Consider the following 18,707-nt stretch of genomic DNA (forward strand, 5'->3'; position numbering starts at 1 on the left):
TAAGAGATAATCATACACATTCACTGGTTTATAAAAGACAGCTGGATCCAACTTATTTCTTACAAAATTAGAACTTAAGCACATGGCTAAACTTTATTTGTTCTGATGGGTAATGTCTGTAGCTGTCCTCAGCAATTTATTCTCATCTCTGAGAGAGGAGAACAAAGAAAGGTTGAGAGGACACCCAAGGGTACGGGTGGGCCTGTCAATTTGAAATCGAACAGGATTTGCTCAACTACACGTCTGGTACCATTACCAAGTATGAGAAAGGAGTAAGTATTCTAGCACAATGAAATATAAGCAACACATACTTATGCATGTGATCATTCATATAAATGATGGTTATAAAAGGCACATTACACAAAACTGAGCTCTGAGTATAATTTATTCATATACTTGTGTAGAAATTTGTTATACAGACAATAGGAAAAAAATACAAGTGCTCAATTTTGGGATAATACTTAGTAACAAAAATAGCTTGAGAGAATTAATACCATTTAAATCAGACAATGTACAAGGCTTTAAGACATTCCTATTTACAAATCTGTGTGAGTGCACAAGACAACCCTGCAATGAGCACATCAGAGCTGTTCTGAGGATTGCCCTGGGTCCATTTTAGAGTCCTCTGGTTCACTAAGGCACAGCCTGGATTCCTCACTGCTCATCTTTGGTTAAGCTTTTTTTGTTTGTTTCTTTCCCCTTGCTCTTATTTCACAAATTCCCTAACAAGGAAGATTTCAGTTCAAACACTGAAAATTTAGTTTTTCCACAGGAATATCCCTATACTTACAACAGTTGCAAATCCATAATTTCAAAAGGTTTTGATCATGGGGTTTTTAACTTGGAACAATGTTTGCTTGTTTGTTTTCCTGAGAAAAGGAAGAAGTGAACATCTCCCTAAAATATTTTTAGGTTTACTTCCCTATTCCTGATTATTCATTCAGCAAATGGTATATTGTATGCTGAGCACTGCAAACTCAAAGAGGAAAAAACCTTCAGGATTCCAAAGTTTCACTTTTCCAACCTCCAAAATACTAAGTGGATACTACTTAATTAATGAGCATAACTTGCCATTGCCATCTTCAGCATGTTTGGTCACAGAACCTTTATAGAACTGATAACTTATAAATTAAAAAGAGAAAAACAGGAGAATTTCTTACCTGTATTTCTTTTGGGTGGTTCAAATACTATTGGTTTCTGAGAGAAAATATTGTGAGTGTGCAGAAAATAATAAGTTCTTTTTTTAAGTAAGAAATTCATTGATTTCTAAAAATCACACTCATAAGCAGTCTGACCTTAACCTTTAGTTTTTATAAGGCATCCCATCCACAAATGAATTAAAAATGTAACTTTAAAGGGCTCTTACCAGTTGATGATGATTCTGTGCATTTGTGGTATCTACAAAATCAATTTAGGAGTTAAAGTAAAAATAGCTAAGCTGAGTATTTCATAAATACAATGTGTAACTTTTCTTAGATGTCTAGGAACTATTTAGACCAAGAACTGCTCTTATTTTATCTCATTGAAAACAGATCATTTTTCATCCTTTAGGTAGAGAAAAAATCTCTACGTAAAAAAAATTCTTTGCAATCTCCAAACAAAGTGGAAAAATGACAGAGTAATTGTGACTGACAAAATCCCTTTCTGCCCCTATAGCTCTCAGTCTGAAAAAAACCCAACTATCTCCTGAAAGAGAATGCCACATACGCTAGGGACAGCATGGAGACTACTCTGGGGAGGAAATGGGGAACAACCTCAGCTATCAGCCTGTACCCCAGTGATGTTGACCCTAGCTGTAATGTGTAACTTGTATTGATTTTAAAAAGCCAGACTGCTCATATGAGAATTGTGGGTTGACTTTGATTTTCCGACTGTGAATTCCATAAGGCTTAGTTGGTTTATAAAGCTTAATTTTTAATACTGTGAACATCATCTAGCCAACTAAACGCCAAGAATATCAATAAATATCAATAATTAGCTCTGGTCTCACTTCCTCTTTTTGTTGGAGCATTTTGACTTTATGTACATTGCAGTCTTAGCGCCAACCCCCTCTAGGGTTTAAAATTCCATGCCGGAGCACATCACCTGAATGTGGCTCCCACATGCTTGAGGATATTCCTGGAGTTGAAAAGAAAAATACAAAATGAGCATAGGAACAGAATGCTGATGGGTTAGCATGAAAGTTGTTTTTGTTGAGACCCTGGAGGTCAACTGGAACAGTCAGTCAGAAATGACTCACGACCATGGCTGTGGATGGGGTTTTTCTCACAAAGGGCTTTCAACCATCCTTTTCTTGGTTTGTAGGTAGAAGATGCGGTTTTCTTCAGGATAAGTGAGTTTACTGAGGGGCATCCTGTAGATGTTGGGGTTTTTTGTGGTCAGCAAGAGGAAAAGTAGCGTTGCCAAACAGAAAGGCCAGGTACAAGCTGGCAATCCAACCTGGGGAGGAAGAGACAGGACACATGCTCATTTGAGATCCCATCTGAAAGCTAAGGTGCACAGAGCACCCCCCCTTGTTCCCATTCAGCCCAGGAGGAGGACTCACTGGGGGTATTGCCCTGGACTCTGCCTATGCTTGTGGGGACTGAGTCAAAGATCTCAGGACATTTAGTAGTTGGACTATTTCCATCTAATGTTTAGGGTGGCCAGTTATGTCTCTACCTTGCATGTCTTTCTCTCCTTCTCATGCATCCAGATACCCTATCTTGACTGTGAAAAGACGGCGCTGGGAACATGTGGAGATGACACTTGCAAACTGCTAGTGGTCCTGACCACACATCACATCCACAAGGCCTTCTCTGACTAGTCCAGCCTATAGTGACCTCTCTGACCCCAACTCCTGCCCAGTCTATGTCTTGCTCTTTTGCTTTGCTTTTTTTCTCTACTTGCTTTGCTTTTTTCCATTGTGTCTCTCAAACAGACACTAAGTTCCTTGAGGGTAGGTCCTTCTTTGTGCTATCCATGGCAACTCACACAATTCTGAGCGTATACCATTGGTTACCTCTGGCCCTAGGCATGGATCCTGGGGTGTGATGGAGTGTAGGAGTATCCTAACCTGTCTGCACACGCAAATCATCTGGGGGAGTTATTTTTAAAAAACAAGTGGCCAAGCATCATAGAAGACCTACTCTATCAGAAATGTCAGGGGGGCCGCGCTCGGTGGCTCACGCCTATAATCCCAGCACTCTGGGAGGCCGAGGTGGGCAGATCGCTCAAGGTCAGGAGTTTGAAACCAGCCTGAGCAAGAGTGAGACCCCATCTCTACAAAAAAATAGAAAAAAATTAACTGCCAACTAAAAATACATAGAAAAAATTAGCCAGGCATGGTGGTGCGTGCCTGTAGTTCCAGCTACTTGGGAGGCTGAGGCAGAAGGATCACTTGAGTCCAGGAGTTTGAGGTTGCTGTGAGTTAGGCTGACACCATGGCACTCTAGCCAGGGCAACGGAGACACTATCTCAAAAAAAAAAAAAAAAAAAAAAAAAAAAAGAAAAGAAAAAAAAAGAAATGTCAGAGGACAGGGCCTAAGAATCTGTGTTTTTCAAAGTCTCTCTAGCTGACCGTTGTGTAGCTTGCCCATTCTGGTCCATGGGCAGATGCCTGTAAACCTTCTTTATTGGAATGTGAAGGCCCCACATGCTCTGATGTACTCCCCATCCTGCATGCCTGCAATGGGACTTCGGCTTTCCACCATAAAGACATGGTGTCTCCATAAGGAACCTCCCAGACAAAATCTCTATGCTGCTTCTGAGAGGGCCAGATACTGCTTTGACTTTTTGGCAGCCATGAGCACATCAACATGGACTGAGCTGTCAGAACTGGCCTTGCATCACCTGCAATGGCAGGTAAGGAAAAGTTCAGGGCATTGAGACATGAGTTAGGGAGACTGGGCTTCTCAGGGGAGGGGAAGGAGGTCAATGGGCAAGAGTATGGGGCTGAAGAGGAGAAAGAGTACCAGGTAGCACTTAATAGGAAAAGAATTTGCCTACTAAATATTAGTAATTCAGGGAGGACCTGGGTCTGAATAATTCTTATTGATAACTGGGGATTTAATAAAAGACAAGAGGTATGAAAAACTATTGATCAGATTAACAACAACAACAACATCTGGATCTTTAGCCAATTACCTTGTTGCTCCCTTTCCTGGTTTCTCAACTGTTATATAGTTCTGACTTTCTGTTTAAGGAAAAGATATTCTAACGGCAACTTCTTATCACTCAGAGTTAGACTATGAACTTGATAATGTTATACAACTTAAGTTTCATTATGCTTAAACCTAGCAACCTGGCATTTGTGACATGCCGGGTGATTGCAGTTTGGACTAAAGTTGAGTGCGATGCTGGAAGGGAGGCCAGAGAGCTCCAGCAGGAGGAGGGTGGTGGGGACCCCGGCCGTGGATCCCGCCACTGGACACCACCCAGGTGGGCTTCAGGAGGGTTTTCCATTTAGTTGAAAGCTGGTCAGTTATGCTAAAGTGAGATTATAGCAAACTCACCTTAGCCATTACGTTTGCCATGCTGACTCCGAGGTAGGCGGTGAACAGGGCTACAAAAAAGAGGAAAGAAGAATGCTTGGTAGATGCACTTTTTTTTTTTTTTTGAGACAGAGTCTCACTTTGTTGTCCAGGCTAGAGTGAGTGCCGTGGCATCAGCCTAGCTCACAGCAACCTCAAACTCCTGGGCTCAAGCGATCCTTCTGCCTCAGCCTCCCGAGTAGCTGGGACTACAGGCATGCGCCACCATGCCCGGCTAATTTTTTGTATATGTACTTTTAGTTGGTCAATTAATTTCTTTCTATTTTTTAGTAGAAACGGGGTCTCTCTCAGGCTGGTTTTGAACTCCCGACCTCGAGCAATCTGCCCGCCTGGGCCTCCCAGAGTGCTAGGATTACAGGCGTGAGCCACCGCGCCTGGCTAGATGCACTTTTAATCACAGGAAAGACTGCCCTCCAACATAAATCTTCTGGAAAGGACACTCTCACATCCTACCGGATAGCCCAGCGCCCTGGCTGCACGCATGAGCCTAGAGCTGGCAGCTCTGAGTTCAAGTCCTGGCTCTACCACGGGCTCTGTGAACTCTGTTCTAAGCTTCCATTTCCTCCCTAGCACAATGGAAGTGATAAAAATCTCTCTCTCATGGGGTTGGTGTGAGCATGAGAGGAAATAATGTTTGTGTTTAGCACACAGTAAGGGCTCCATAAAAGTAAGGTTTTTTTTGTGGTTATTATTTTGTTGTTACTGCTAATATTTAAGGGAAGGCCTTCCATGGCAAATACATTTCCCTTTTGTTTTACTAAGCATAATTGAATTAAAATGAAACTTATGAATATTTCTTGAAATAGTATGGTCTGTATACAATCTCACTGCATCTAGAATTCTCATATTAATGGTTACAATTCACAGCTACAAAGGATCATGGTACAGTGCTCACTTTGGCAGCACATTATACTAAAAAAATCCTATGGTATATGAAAATAGCAAGGTAACAACTAGGAGAACAGAAGAAACTGAACACAAATTTGAGATTCCTCCCCACGATAACATTTTTCCAAATACATTAATGTCAGTGAATAAACATCTTATGTTTTTATTTATACTGAGTGAGCAAAAAAAATCACTTTCAATGTAAAACAACAAAAACAAAGATCTCAACTAGCTGATCATTAATTCCTTAGTTTTGGTTGAAGAGGGGGCCTAAGGAGGTTCAGGGAAGCCCTTGGATGGCACAAGGACAGCCTGAAAAATGCCCTCCATACAACGGCCACACAGCCACTTAGGCCACCAGAGCTTACTGTCACACACTCACCGTCTTGTCTTCATGTTTGGCGAGAAACCACATCAGCTATCTTCCCATCAGGAAAAGGTGGGAAGCACTCTGTGAGCCTCATTTACTTTACTATACAGACTTCTGTCCTTTTATCAATATTTTTTTCTTTTCATCTTGGTGTTGCTCATTCAATAGTATAATGAATTCTTTCTTAGCTGAATTGTCTCATGCTAGTGGGAAGGGCTGGTCTTTGGAAACAGTACTGGTTTCATATCCCAGCTCTGCCATCTTATTTGTTGTATAACAAATCACTCAATTTCTCAGGATCTGGTTTCATTATCTGTAAAAAGGCAACTTGAAGATCTGCTTTACAGGGAGGTGATGAATCGCAAGTGAGATCATGTATTTCTGCAAACAGCAGCTGTAAACTCATCCCTTTCACCTTGGGATTGAGATACTGCTCTGAACAGAAGGGCGCTCTTGGCTTGGGTTAGAAGGGTTTCTCTATTTGATTTCATCAATTTCATTCATTTAAATAATTAAATTAATTAATTAATTCAGCAACTATTCACTGCTAAGCACCAGGGACACTCCATCCCTGCTCTCTTGAGGACCAGCTCTGTCAGAACATTTCCCCTGAGCACAGGAGATCTTATTATCATTGCTCTTTTTAAAATACTTGTTACACTTCTGCATGGCTAAGGAACTAATTAACAGAGCAAACAGACAACTCACAGAATGGTAGGAAATATTCACAAGTTGTACATCCGATAAAGGACTAACAATGAGAATCTACAAAGAACTCGAGCAAATCAGCAAAGAAAAGTATCAAACAACCCCATTAAAAAGTGGGCAAAAGACATGAAGTGAAGCTTCTCAAAAGAAGGTAGACAAATGTCTAATAAACATATGCAAAAATTCTCAATATCACTAATCATCAGGGAAATGCAAATCAAAACCATAATGAAATATCACCTTACCCCAGTTAGAATGGCTTTTATTAAAAAGTCCAAAAACAATAGATGCTGGTGTGGATGCAGAAAGAAAGGGACGCTTATACACTGTTGGTGGAAGTGCAAATCAGTACAACCTCTATGGAAAACAGTATGGAGATTCTGATATAGCAATCCCACTACTGGGTATTTGCCCAAAGGAAGATAAGTCATTTTATCAAAAAGACACTTGCCCTCAAATGTTTATTGCAGCACAATTCACAATTGCAAAGGTGTGGAATCAACCCAAGTGTCCATCAATTCATGAATGTATTAACAAAATGTGGTATATGTATACCATGGGATACTACTCAGCCATGAAGAAGGATGACCTAATGCCTTTTGCCATAATCTGGAAGGAACTGGAGACCATTATCCTAAGTGAAGTATCTAACGAATGGAAAAACAAACACCACATGTGCTTGCTATGAAATTGGAAGTAACTGATGAGCACACATGTGCACAGAGGGAAGTAAATCTCAATGGAAATCAAGTGGGGGAGGGGTGGGGCGGAGGAGGAGGGAAAAACCTACCTAACAGGTACAATGAGCATTATTTGAGTGATGGGCACACTTACAACCATGACTCAAGCATTATAAAAGCAATCCATGTAACTAAAAACATTTGTACCCCTGTAATAGTTTGAAATAAAAAAAATACCTGTTACATTTCTAAGGCTCACTTTTGGCACTTTCACGTTTCATATTGTTACAGTGTTTTGAAGTGATCTCCTAAGTTGCTAGAAGTGTCAGACTAGTTAGTGGTCAGTACCCATCAATTAAGACTCGCTGAGGAGGACTGGGAAAGCCTTACATTAGAGAGGGAATTCTGCACACCATGGGCAGCTTGTAGGCAATGACCCTGACAGCATTTTTTGGTAGCTCAGGGAAAGAAAAGGCCCTTGAGTACTGAAGGGAAGGCTGGACTTCAGCTTTTCACAGACAGTGTCCCTTCCAACCGACTGCCACGTGTGAGTCCTCCTCTGATAACACAACCGTTGAAAAGACATATAGACTGTGTTTATAGCGTCTACTGATAAAACGGCGACACTGAGGAATTCTCTGGCTGTGCAATTTCTGGTTTAGAGGCTGGGAAGGCAGCACTGCCAGGTTCTATCAGAGTTTTCTAAGTCCACTTCCTGATAAAAACCCAATAAAAGAATAGCTCTGTAATAAATGTCTGTTATTTATTTACCTTGACTGTCAAGGTTGGGCTTTTGTTTGGCAGTGTCAGGGTGAGGTGGTCAAGCTGAAACTTGCTGCGGCATTTTACATGTGAGATTTGCTTTCCCAGAGGGGCTGGAGGTCCGTCCCAAACATTCATGTTGCAGAGATTAAAAAGTCTGACAGCACCCACTGGGGACCAGATGGGCACTGTCACACACTGTTGGTAGCCATGGAAATTGGTATGGCCCTTTTGGGGATGAATTTGGCATCTATGGAAATTAAAATCGGCATTTCCTTTGACTTATCAATTCGGCTTCTAGAAATACATCTTACAGAAATACTTGTACAAAGTACATAAGGATACTTATACCAAAAATGTTTCTTGCAGCACTGTTGGTAATGGCTCTGAACTAGAAGCCATCTGAACTTCTCCCAGCGAGAGGGCACTTGTCGTAGAAAGTACCTACACCCCAGCCATCTCTGCTGTCTTGAGCTTGGAGGTTCTACACCCTGCAATATAGCACTTCCTCCCCCTCCCCCAACTCCTCAGATGCACCAGAAGAGATGCCTGTTCAGCCCTGGGCTTCTACTCCCCGCTCAGAGATGCCACCCAAACAGCTGATATCCTGAGTAAACATAAGCTCCGGGGACATCTGAAGACAGCAAACACCATAAAAGAAGGGCAACAGACTGAACAACCTACAGTTGATAGAGCTTAATTAATGAACCGGAGGCGAAGAACTCAATAGAAGGCGTGATCAGCACAATGGTGAGAGTCAAAGAATGATCCAGTTGATCAATCTAACCGGAGGGCCTCATGAAGGGAGAAAGAGATGGACAATATTAAGAAAAAGTCAATAGTTATGAAAAAATTAACACAAAAGTATTGCATTCAAATACTAGAAGTCCCAGAAGGAGAGGGAAAAATAATTGGAAAAGATTTGAGGGCTGGGCGTGGTGGCTCACCCCTGTAATCCTAGCACTCTGGGAGGCCAAGGCTGGAGGATCATCAAGGTCAGGAGTTCAAAACCAGCCTGAGCAAGAACAAGACCCCATGTCTACTAAAAATACCAAGAAATTAATTGGCCAACTAAAAATATATAGAAAAAATTAGCTGGGCATGGTGGCGCATGCCTGTAGTCCCAGCTACTCGGGAGGCTGAGGATTGCTTGAGCCCAGGAGTTTGAGGTTGCTGTGAGCTAGGCTGATGCCATGGCATTCTAGCCCGGGCAACAAAGTGAGACTCTGTCCCCCATTCCCCCAAAGAAAAGAAAGAAAAAGAAAAGATTTGAGAAATGAAACACTGCTAATATCTCAGCATTAAAGGAAGATATGAGCACTCACATTGTGAGTGCCTAGTAGCACCAAAAAGGAAACAACCCACATATAGACAGACAATAGTGGGAAAAAAATATATATATATCTCATATGTAAAGAGAAAACTCTAAGAGTCCAGAGAGAAAAATAAAATCACCTCTAACAAGAATCAGATTATTTTCAGGCATCTTAATAGCAATTTGGGGTTTAAAAAGACAATGGAGTAGAGTTTGAAGACAATTTTCAAAGTATTGAGAGAAAAAAGTTAAATCTAGAGTTTTGCAGGCAGCTAAACTAAAATTCAAATAAGAGTGAGATAAAGATGTTCTCTGGCATTCAGGGTCTTTGAAAGTTTACCTTGCAAAACCTTCTTTGAAACCCTCTTTGAAGAAGGAACCCAGGAAGAAGACACAGAGACACAGGTTAATATGAGCCATCAGGAGTGAGAGTGAATAAGCACGTTATTTAATAATAAAGCTTATGGTTGCCTAAATAAGCAAGTACCAAAAAATAAAAGCATATACTTACAAATCGAAAATAAAAATTGTGCACAATATCAACGGCATCAGTAGTTGTTAGGAGATGGTCCCCCCAGAGGAAGAAAAGCAGGCTAAGCTATCAGTTCACACTTGGGGAGATATAAGTATTGACAAACTTAAGAAGTCGAGAGGGGGCTGGGCGCTGTGGCTCAGGCCTATAATCCTAGCACTCTGGGAGGCTGAGGTGGGATTGCTCAAAGTCAGGAGATCAAAATCAGCCTGAGCAAGAGTGAGACCCTATATCTACTAAAAATAGAAAAGAAATTAATTGGCTAACTAAAAATATATACAAAAAATTAGCTGGGCATGGTGGCGCATGCCTGTAGTCCCAGCTACTTGGGAGGCTGAGGCAGAAGGATTGTTTGAGATCAGGAGTTTGAGGTTGCTGTGAGCTAGGCTGACCCCATGGCACTTGGGTAACAGAGTGAGACTCCGTCTCAAAAAAAAAAAAAAAAAAATAAGTCGAGAGGGGTGAATAGACAAACTTGATCTTAATAAGTTACACAAAGCCACCAGAGAAAGTTACTTCCAGACCCTTAAGGAGTGTTTACCAAGTGCCAGACACTGTTTATGTTTTATGTGCTTTATATACACATTGGCTCATTGGATCCTCCGAACAATGCTATGTGGTAAATACTGTAACCCCCATTTTTTTAAGATGGGGAAACTGAGGCACAGAAGAGTTAAGTCTTTGGCTTAAGTTCATAAAGCTGTTAAGTAGCAGAGCTGGGATATGAATCCAGGCAGCCTGGCACCAGGGTCTGAGCTCTTAGCTAGTTCACTTCACTACTTTGACCATTAGGCTATGCTGGTAGAGAAATCAGATCTACCCAAAGGACGGCAGTGGGGGTGGGCAGAATGATGGCCTCCCAGAGATGTTCACCTCTTCATCCCAGAACCTGTGGGTTGTTACGCATGGCCAAAGGAACTTTGCAGCTGTGACTAAAAACCTTGAAGTGGAGATCAACCTGCACTATCCGAATGGACCCAATGTAATCACAAGAGCCCTTAAAAAAGGGAGGCAAAAAAGTTCTACCTGGGAGTAGGATGGAGTATTTTCACTTTCTGCTTTATACTTTTCTATACTGATTGAATTTTTGTTTTATTTCCTACAACAAACCTGTACTGCTTCTATAATTAAGAAAATAGTAAAGAAATAAGAAAATAATATAACTAAGAAAATAACAAGGATATTTCCTCTTTAGGCAAACACCTCTGCAAACGTGTTTGGCTTCATCCCTCTCCATGGTGTGTCAAAACCTCACCAACACCTCCTGTGCCCCAAATGGTTTCTGTTTAAACTTAAAGGATGTGCTCAGGCTGTCCCCATGCTGGCCCGTACACACCATCCTTTCCACTAAACAGAATCGCTCCTCTCATTTTTTAGGATTTATGGAAAAGCCAGGAGGCATTCGATGATTTTGAACTGTAACATTCACCCAGAGAGTCCTGTCCTGTAGATTTCTCCTTGTTCAGCTACCAAGATGGCATGGCCTCCCGTGGGCTCCCTCCCTCACCTGGCTTCTCCCCTCCACTGTCCGCAAGACAGCGGCACTGTGTCCTCAAGAAATGCGGGGGACCTAATGCTTCTACACCCCTCACTCCTCCTAGTGCTGTCTGGGCTGTATCACGAGTGCTTGGTACATATTTGCTGCTACCGCCTACAGAAAACATAAAGCTATGCACCCCAAATAAAGGTTTGAAACCCTAAGCCCATCTCAGAATAAAGATGGCAGGTTGTGAGATAAAAGATTCTAATCCAGCTGTGCTCAGGTGGCCACGGAATCTGTCCTTAACTCTCTCCCTTTCCCTAAGCCTGTGAACAAAAAAGGAGAATGAACGTGAAGTTTTGGTAGAACTATTAGGTGAAAGAGGTGAGTAACTGTGAAAAGGTTGACAAAATGACATCTAAACGGCAACACCAGAGCCACCTGAGTTTTGTTAACCTCGCTAGAGCATCAGGTCAAAACTGAACAAGATCTTAGAAACCCTTGGTCCCATCCCCTTTCCTGCCAAGGTAGGAATCTGGTCCAAATCCTGCCTGGCAGTGGCCCGCCATTTTAATGACTGCTTAGATATATTGGCTTGATTAATCTGGTGATAAACAGACTCTAGACATATATTTCCACTAAATTAGTAACAATTTCTCCACATTCCACTAATCCTTTCACCCTTTTGTCTCCAAGGGATTATCATTCCCTCCACTCCAGAATACCATCTTAAATGCTTTTACTTGCATTAAATTAGGAACACCAGGGGCTATGGGCCAAAAAGCCTCCCTTTGTAATCAGCTTGGGCAATCCACTAGCTTTTCAGATTCCAATTATGTGAGGTCTGTTTTAGCCTAAGGGTTGCCTCAGGGCCTGAGTGTACAGGACACAGAGGGGTGTAGTGGGAGTCACTCTGGGGGCTGTTGGCAACAGTGGATTCCAGGTGTGGATTTACCCCTAACTGACCGGATGGCCTTCAGTACATCCCTTGACCTCTCTGGCCTCAGTACCCACAGTGAAATGAAAAGGATGGAGTGGAAGTCTCCAGAATGCCTTCTAGCTCTGACAGGCTGAGCATGGCTAGAATACTCGGAATCAGAAAGGATTAACACAGAGGTTCTCGAAATCTGTCCCCAGAAAAGCAGCGTCAGCCTGGGAACTGACTAGAAATGCAAATTCTTCCCCCCTCCCCGAACACTGAATCAGAAAGTGATAATGGGGCCCTGCAATTTGTGTTTTAACAAATCTTTCAGTTGACTCCGAAGCATGTTCGAGTTTTGGAACAGCTGGATTAATGTGATTCCAAGGGCCACATGTGACTCTCCCAGGGACAAGGTTCTGTATTTAGCTTGAGTTATTTCCTTTGAGCAGGTGTCCTCAAACTATGGCCCGTGGGCCACATGAGGGCCGCCTAGCACATTTATCCAGCTCTCCGGGTGTTTTTGCCACCGCTGCCTGTCCTGCTGAGCAGCCGACTCGTCCTGGACCCACAGTGCGCACTCTCCAACAGTCTGAGGGACAGTGAACTGGTCCTCTGTTTAAAAAGTTTGAGGACCCCTGCCTTTGAGGTTTTGCGGTTAAACAATTAGTATAAAGAACACAGGACAAGTCAAGTTTCTATCCCCCAAGATGCACATATTCTAGAATGGTTAATTGGATGCAGCAAGCTCCTGTCTTCACAGTAACCAGCGAGGTAGGCCGAGGTAGCTTTAATACTCCTAGAGGATGTCGCTGTCCTATTCACACACTTACATAGGTAGCAAGTTGGCCCAAACTGGAATCCCAGCCCTAATTTCTCACACAGTCCTTTGTTACCGCTTGTTTTTGATTTTGAACCCATAGTCATGAGCAACCCTGCCCTGAGCGGCAAGACGCATGGGATACTCACCGCAGGCGAGAGCCAGAAGGTGGGTCTGCCAGGTGAGTGCCACGAACATGCCTCCGATTGCAATGCAGGCCAGAGAGCTGTTGAAACTCCAGAGTCCGACGTAGATGTCTTCAAATGGAGCCGAGAGGCTGAGTCCTATTAAGCAAGACAGGAGGGGTCAGAACTTGGGACTAAAGCAGGATGCGCTGGAAGGAGTCTGGTGGGGTGGGAGGGCAGGGGGAAGCAGGCTGAGAGCTCCCATTGGTCCCTAGGAAGCAGAGACCTCAAGGCAGCTCTGGAGCACAGAAGACGCCCGAGACAATGCGTGGGATGGAGGAGGTGCTCAGTACTAGGTAAGGAGTCTTCTGCTTACCTGCCGCTGTGCCCAGCAACGACCCGATTGCAGCATGCAGGGACATGAGTGGGGAGGAGAGTAGGATGGCACACAGGAAAATGCCCCCTGCCCATGGATTGTCACAGCCATATATCTGCCCAATCCCCACTGGCACAGATTTCAATAACTGCAAAAAAAATTTAATAAATGAGGCCACTAAAACAACTCTATAGGAACCCAAAGGACCCTGGCAAACTCGTACAATGTAATTTTAGATTTAACATGCCTTATCTTTCAAGATCAGTGTTACTGCTTTAAAAAATTCTTTCTCTCTTTGATTACAGAAAAATCCCAGTCATTCTTCATCTTTATCCCCAGAGATACATCGGCCCTTCCTTGGCACACGGTGAACACACTTTCTGGAAACTTCCTCCCTGCTCACTGGCTCTCCTGCTTGCACTAACACTCAGCCTTGGTTACTGCTAAGCTCCTGGTTTGCTGTCACTGCTCCTGGCTGCAGGGATCTGCCACACTTCCCACTGAGGATGGCCGGGGGCACAGCTGACACCTCTTTTGCTTTCAACTGCCCATCAGTGCTGAGGGCAATCCATCAATGCATCTCTATGTTCAATAGAAATATTATTACTGCTATGCGACTTGGTTGCTTACACTAAGGCTGGAGACCAGAAGCTGGGTTATCTTATTTACGATGTAGAAGAAATTATTGGCAAGTTCAAGAATCAAGGACATATTTACCCTTCTGTTATTAGGTGGAATGTAGAGTAAGTCAAAACATCTTTTGCTTATTCAGTTACTAGTAACTGTCAATCAGGCCTCAAAACAAAAAAATACATGCAAATGTCACAAGTCTACACTCTGGCTGAAGACTGAATTTAGCTAACATGTTCACAGAATGGTAGTTCTCAAGAAGGTATAGGGTTTGACTTAAGCCAACCAATGATCATTTTTTATAACAAAACTTTTGGTAGGGCCAGGGTAGGCATAATTCCCCATGACATTTTCTTGTTGAGCAAGACCATTTACAGAAAGGCGCCTTCCCCAGCACCACCATCTTGCCCAATCCTCCATTTCTAGGTTACATGTTACCTCCTGGCAAGGACCTTCTGGAGGCAGTGACTGTCCTCTTGTATTAGGCTGGATGTACCATTGACTTCCATATGTTGGCTTGGTCCTTGCTCAGTGCAGTGGACCACAGTGTGACTTTGACTTTGCCCAAAGAAGGGCTCTAAATTCTTCCAGCCCATGCTGGGTCTTCATGTCTACACAAGGTCATTTCCTATTTCATCTATTAATTGACCACGGAGCTTGGCAAAGACAGCTTTTATCTCAGAACTTGATGGCAGAACTATCCCTCTGGTAGCCATGGGGTGTTGGGTTGGGTGAGATGGCAAAGAAGTGTGCTGGTGACAGGCTGATGGGTTCAGGGTGAGAAGGACAAGACTCCACTGCGCAGATCAGCACCGTTCAATGGACCTTTCCAAGATGATGGAGTAGTCTCTATCCTGTGCTGTCCAATACAGTAGGTAATTGCCATGTGTGGCTCTTGAGCATCTGAAGTGTGGCTAGTGAGGTTGAGGAACCGGATTTTTAACTAATTTACATCTAAATTTAAATAGTAACCCAGGGCTAATGGCTCCTGTATTGGACAGTGCAGTTCTAGATAGTTTCATGCTATTTTATAATATTGTTTGTTATGGGTAGTTCTAATACATCTTTGATTTTTCCTTCTGAGTTATTTCCAAATGCTCCCAATCATTTTCTGGGCAAGAAGTTAAAGAAAAGGCTACTTGAGAAAGGCTACTTAAAGAAAAGGCTCCTCATGTGTTTTGATCACTCAGCAAAGTAGGTGTTTCATAACCTGATAGTGGGAGAGCCAGTCTTTTGCACATTAAAAAGGTAAGGTTTCTTTTGGTTTTCCTCTAATTTCAAGTGTTCTCTTGTTCTCAATAATCAAGAAACCGTAAGCAGATTTATTAAATAACACCAACAGGAAGAGCTGGAATTTGATTTGGGTTAACCAGGTTTTTTAAACTATGTGTGATCTCTCTGTGCCCATCTAGAAGAGCTACATCATATACAACCTGTGATGTAGTGGTTCTCAAACTCCAGTCCACATCACAATTTGGACAGTTTGTTCATACAAGTCCCAACCCCCAGAGATTATGATTTAGAGGGTCTGAGATGAAGCCTTCTTTGATATTTAAAAACCTCCCTAGGTGATTTTGATGCCTACCAAGGCTTGAGAACCCTAGATTATTGTACATGTTCTATGAGATAAACCATAACAAAAAGCAGAATAGAGAGGTTCTGCAATGAGCTCTGAGAGTGAGCATCCAGTTCTTTGGAGCTAGCACTGAAGATATTTAGAAAAAAGGAGGAGAAATTAGCTTTGGCCAAATAGTCATTCAAAAAAATTCCCTTACATCCAAAAGCTCTGAAGCAGAACAAATGCTTTTGATGGCAAGATGAAGGCAGAAAGGCCACCCTACAGCTAAACATCTAGGGGACTCTGATATCCATGGACAATTACTCAGGGGGTCACTGGGTACCTTCCAGAGGCAGGGGAATGTGAGATGATGGTGTATCTTACCTCCAGGGCATTGAGGTCAGGCCAGGAGATATTCGGAACTGAGGATACAGGTGCAAACAGTTTGCCTGGAAAGAATGGGTTGTAATGTCCCGTGGCCGAGAGGTACATGGACAAAGCCATGTTGAAAGGGAGGGTGAAGACAGGGAGGTCCCATTTGCACAGCACAGAGTTCAACGCGCTTGAGAAAACTGGACTGAAAAAGAACAGAGAAGAAGAATGAGCATGTGACAAGCCAGGCTGACAAACTGAATCTCTATGCTATGGAGGAGCTTTGTTTCATCTGCCAATATGTCCCTAAAGTGTTGTGTTTTAAACTTCCCACAGAAGGAAAAACCTGGGATAAATCCTACTGTCAAGACAATAATTCTTATATAAAGTCAAAAATAAACTCTTAGCTTATTTGGCTTTTGAAAAATTATACTCCGGAGTTGCTCAGAGTGCCTTATGTACCAAGGTTTTCAAAATATTTCTGAAGCACTTAAGATATGCAAAATAAAATATCTATATTGTTAAGGCCCCCTGGGTAACTCTACTTGATCAAATGCCTTTTCCTCCTCACCAGAGGCAGCCATCCTGAATGTGGCATATGTCGTTTCTGCATGTCTTTAGCATATCTATTCATATTTTTGGAACAGAGAAACTGTTCAAGGAATGAGGCAGGTGGTATGGGCTGGAGGAAAAAGATCTTGTAGTTGGGGCAGCGTTTGCATACTTGAGCTGTTGATAAGTGTGTAAACTTAGGTATCTTAGATACTTCTTCCCAGTTTCCCTGTCTGTAAACTGGAGGATTGGATTACAAGGTCCCCAGGCCCCTGTGTGGCTCTCACTTACTGACCCAATCAAGGACCCCATCACTTTAAGATCAGATCTCCAGGTTTCCTGGACCATGGGAGGGGGATAGGTGAGCACCCACAGGTGAGGTCTCTTGCACTTGAACATATCTTTCAGAGCAGGTCCCAAGTCACCTCCTGGGGAAGCTGGCTCTACAGCTAGGTCCTCCTTCACACACCTACCTGTGGGTGCAGTGAATGGCCCTTCGGCAGATGCTTCTCATTTGTGTGCATACTGGTATTTTATATTCTAAGTACAACATAGAATGAAGGAAATGTTTGCTTCCAGAGAAAGGATTTAAGGCAATTCCAGCAGAGAAACTATTTTGTAGGATTTTTGAATTCAGTAAAAATTTTTTTGAAGGGGCATGGGGATATCCCTCCACCAGCTGCATTAGCATCACCTGGGAACGTATTAGAAATGCAAATTCCCGCTGGGCATGGTGGCTCACACCTGTAATCCTAGCACTCTGGGAAGCTGAGGCAGGAGGATTGCTCAAAGTCAGGAGTTCGAGACCACCCTGAGCAAGAGTGAACCCCCCCCCGTCTCTACTAAAAATAGAAAGAAATTAATTGGCCAGCTAAAAATATATAGAAAAAATTAGCCAGGCGTGGTGGCGTGTGCCTGTAGTCCCAGCTACTTGGGAGGCTGAGACAGAAGGATCGCTTGAGCCCAGGAGTTTGAGGTTGCTGTGAGCTAGGCTGATGCCATGGTACTCTAGCCAGGGCAATAGAGTGAGACTCTGTCTCAAAAAAAAAAAAAAAAAAGAAATGCAAAGTCCGAGGCCCCACCCCAGGTGGATGGAATCAGAACACCTGGGTTGTGGGAGCAGACTTCTTTGGTTTAACTAGCCTTCCAGGTGATTCCAATAGTGTTCAAGTGGGTGAACCACTGATGGAGGAAGTGGGGCTCAACTTGGGCTATAATTTTTTTTTTATTTTAGAGGAAGGGTCTTGCTCTGTCACCCAGGCTGGAGTACAGTGTTGAGATCATAGCTTACTGCAGCCTCAAACTTCTGATCGCGAGTGACCCTCCTGCGTTGTCCTCCCAAAGTGCTGGGATTACAGGTGTGAGCCATGGCACTCAGCCTTTGGCTGTACTTTAGAATCAGCTGGGGAGCTTTGCAAACTCCTAATACCCAGACAACGCTGCAGTCCGGTTACATCAGAATCTTGGAGGGGGCTGGGAGGTGTGTGGGGCCATGTGCATCAGCATGTGCTGATGCTCCCAGGAGGCACCAGTGTGCAGCAGTGTTGGGAACCCCTGGTTGAGGGGAAGGTACTGGAGGTCTGCAGGGGCTCAGACATAATGCCTGGTTGTAAGGAAATGCACATCTTTTTGAATGGTTGTTTCTGTTTCCAGTACACATAAAAATTGTTTTATTGTTTAAAAAATTTGGTAAAGTACACATAGCATAAAATGTACCCATTTTTAAGTGTGCAGTTCAGTGGCATGAAAGTCATTCACACAGCTGCACGACCGTCACTGCCATCCATTCTTCATGCCACAGATCATTCTTCATCTTGCAACACTGAAATTTGCATTGCTATTCGTCACTGCCACATACCATTCTTTTATTATAATTATTATTATTTTTTGAGACAGAGTCTCACTTTGTTGCCCAGGCTAGAGTGAGTGCCGTGGCATCAGTCTAGCTCACAGCAACCTCAATCTCCTGGGCTCAAGCGATCTTACTGCCTCAGCCTCCCGAGTCGCTGGGACTATAGGCATGCGCCACCATGCCCAGCTAAATTTTTTGTATATATATTTTTAGTTGGTCAATTAATTTCTTTCTAT

At 43.1% G+C, this 18,707-nt stretch overlaps 1 protein-coding gene across 3 annotated transcripts in view; it reads right to left on the reverse strand.

Annotated features, from left to right (window-relative positions):
- Window positions 1-367: 367 nt before the first annotated feature.
- The window catches only part of SLC14A1 (solute carrier family 14 member 1 (Kidd blood group)), a 29,001-nt gene continuing 10,661 nt past the window's right edge, over window positions 368-18,707 (reverse strand). For all 3 annotated transcript variants that reach the window (XM_075993486.1, XM_075993487.1, XM_020282274.2), the window contains 5 exons: window positions 16,080-16,272; window positions 13,508-13,655; window positions 13,156-13,290; window positions 4,494-4,543; window positions 368-2,439 (listed from right to left, as the gene is read on the reverse strand). In XM_075993486.1, the coding sequence (XP_075849601.1) occupies window positions 2,266-2,439; window positions 4,494-4,543; window positions 13,156-13,290; window positions 13,508-13,655; window positions 16,080-16,272 (700 nt within the window). In that variant the 3' untranslated portion in view covers window positions 368-2,265. The remainder of the gene's footprint in view (window positions 2,440-4,493; window positions 4,544-13,155; window positions 13,291-13,507; window positions 13,656-16,079; window positions 16,273-18,707) is intronic.

This window comes from Microcebus murinus, chromosome 17 (assembly GCF_040939455.1).
Source record: "Microcebus murinus isolate Inina chromosome 17, M.murinus_Inina_mat1.0, whole genome shotgun sequence".
NCBI classification, from domain to species: domain Eukaryota; kingdom Metazoa; phylum Chordata; class Mammalia; order Primates; family Cheirogaleidae; genus Microcebus; species Microcebus murinus.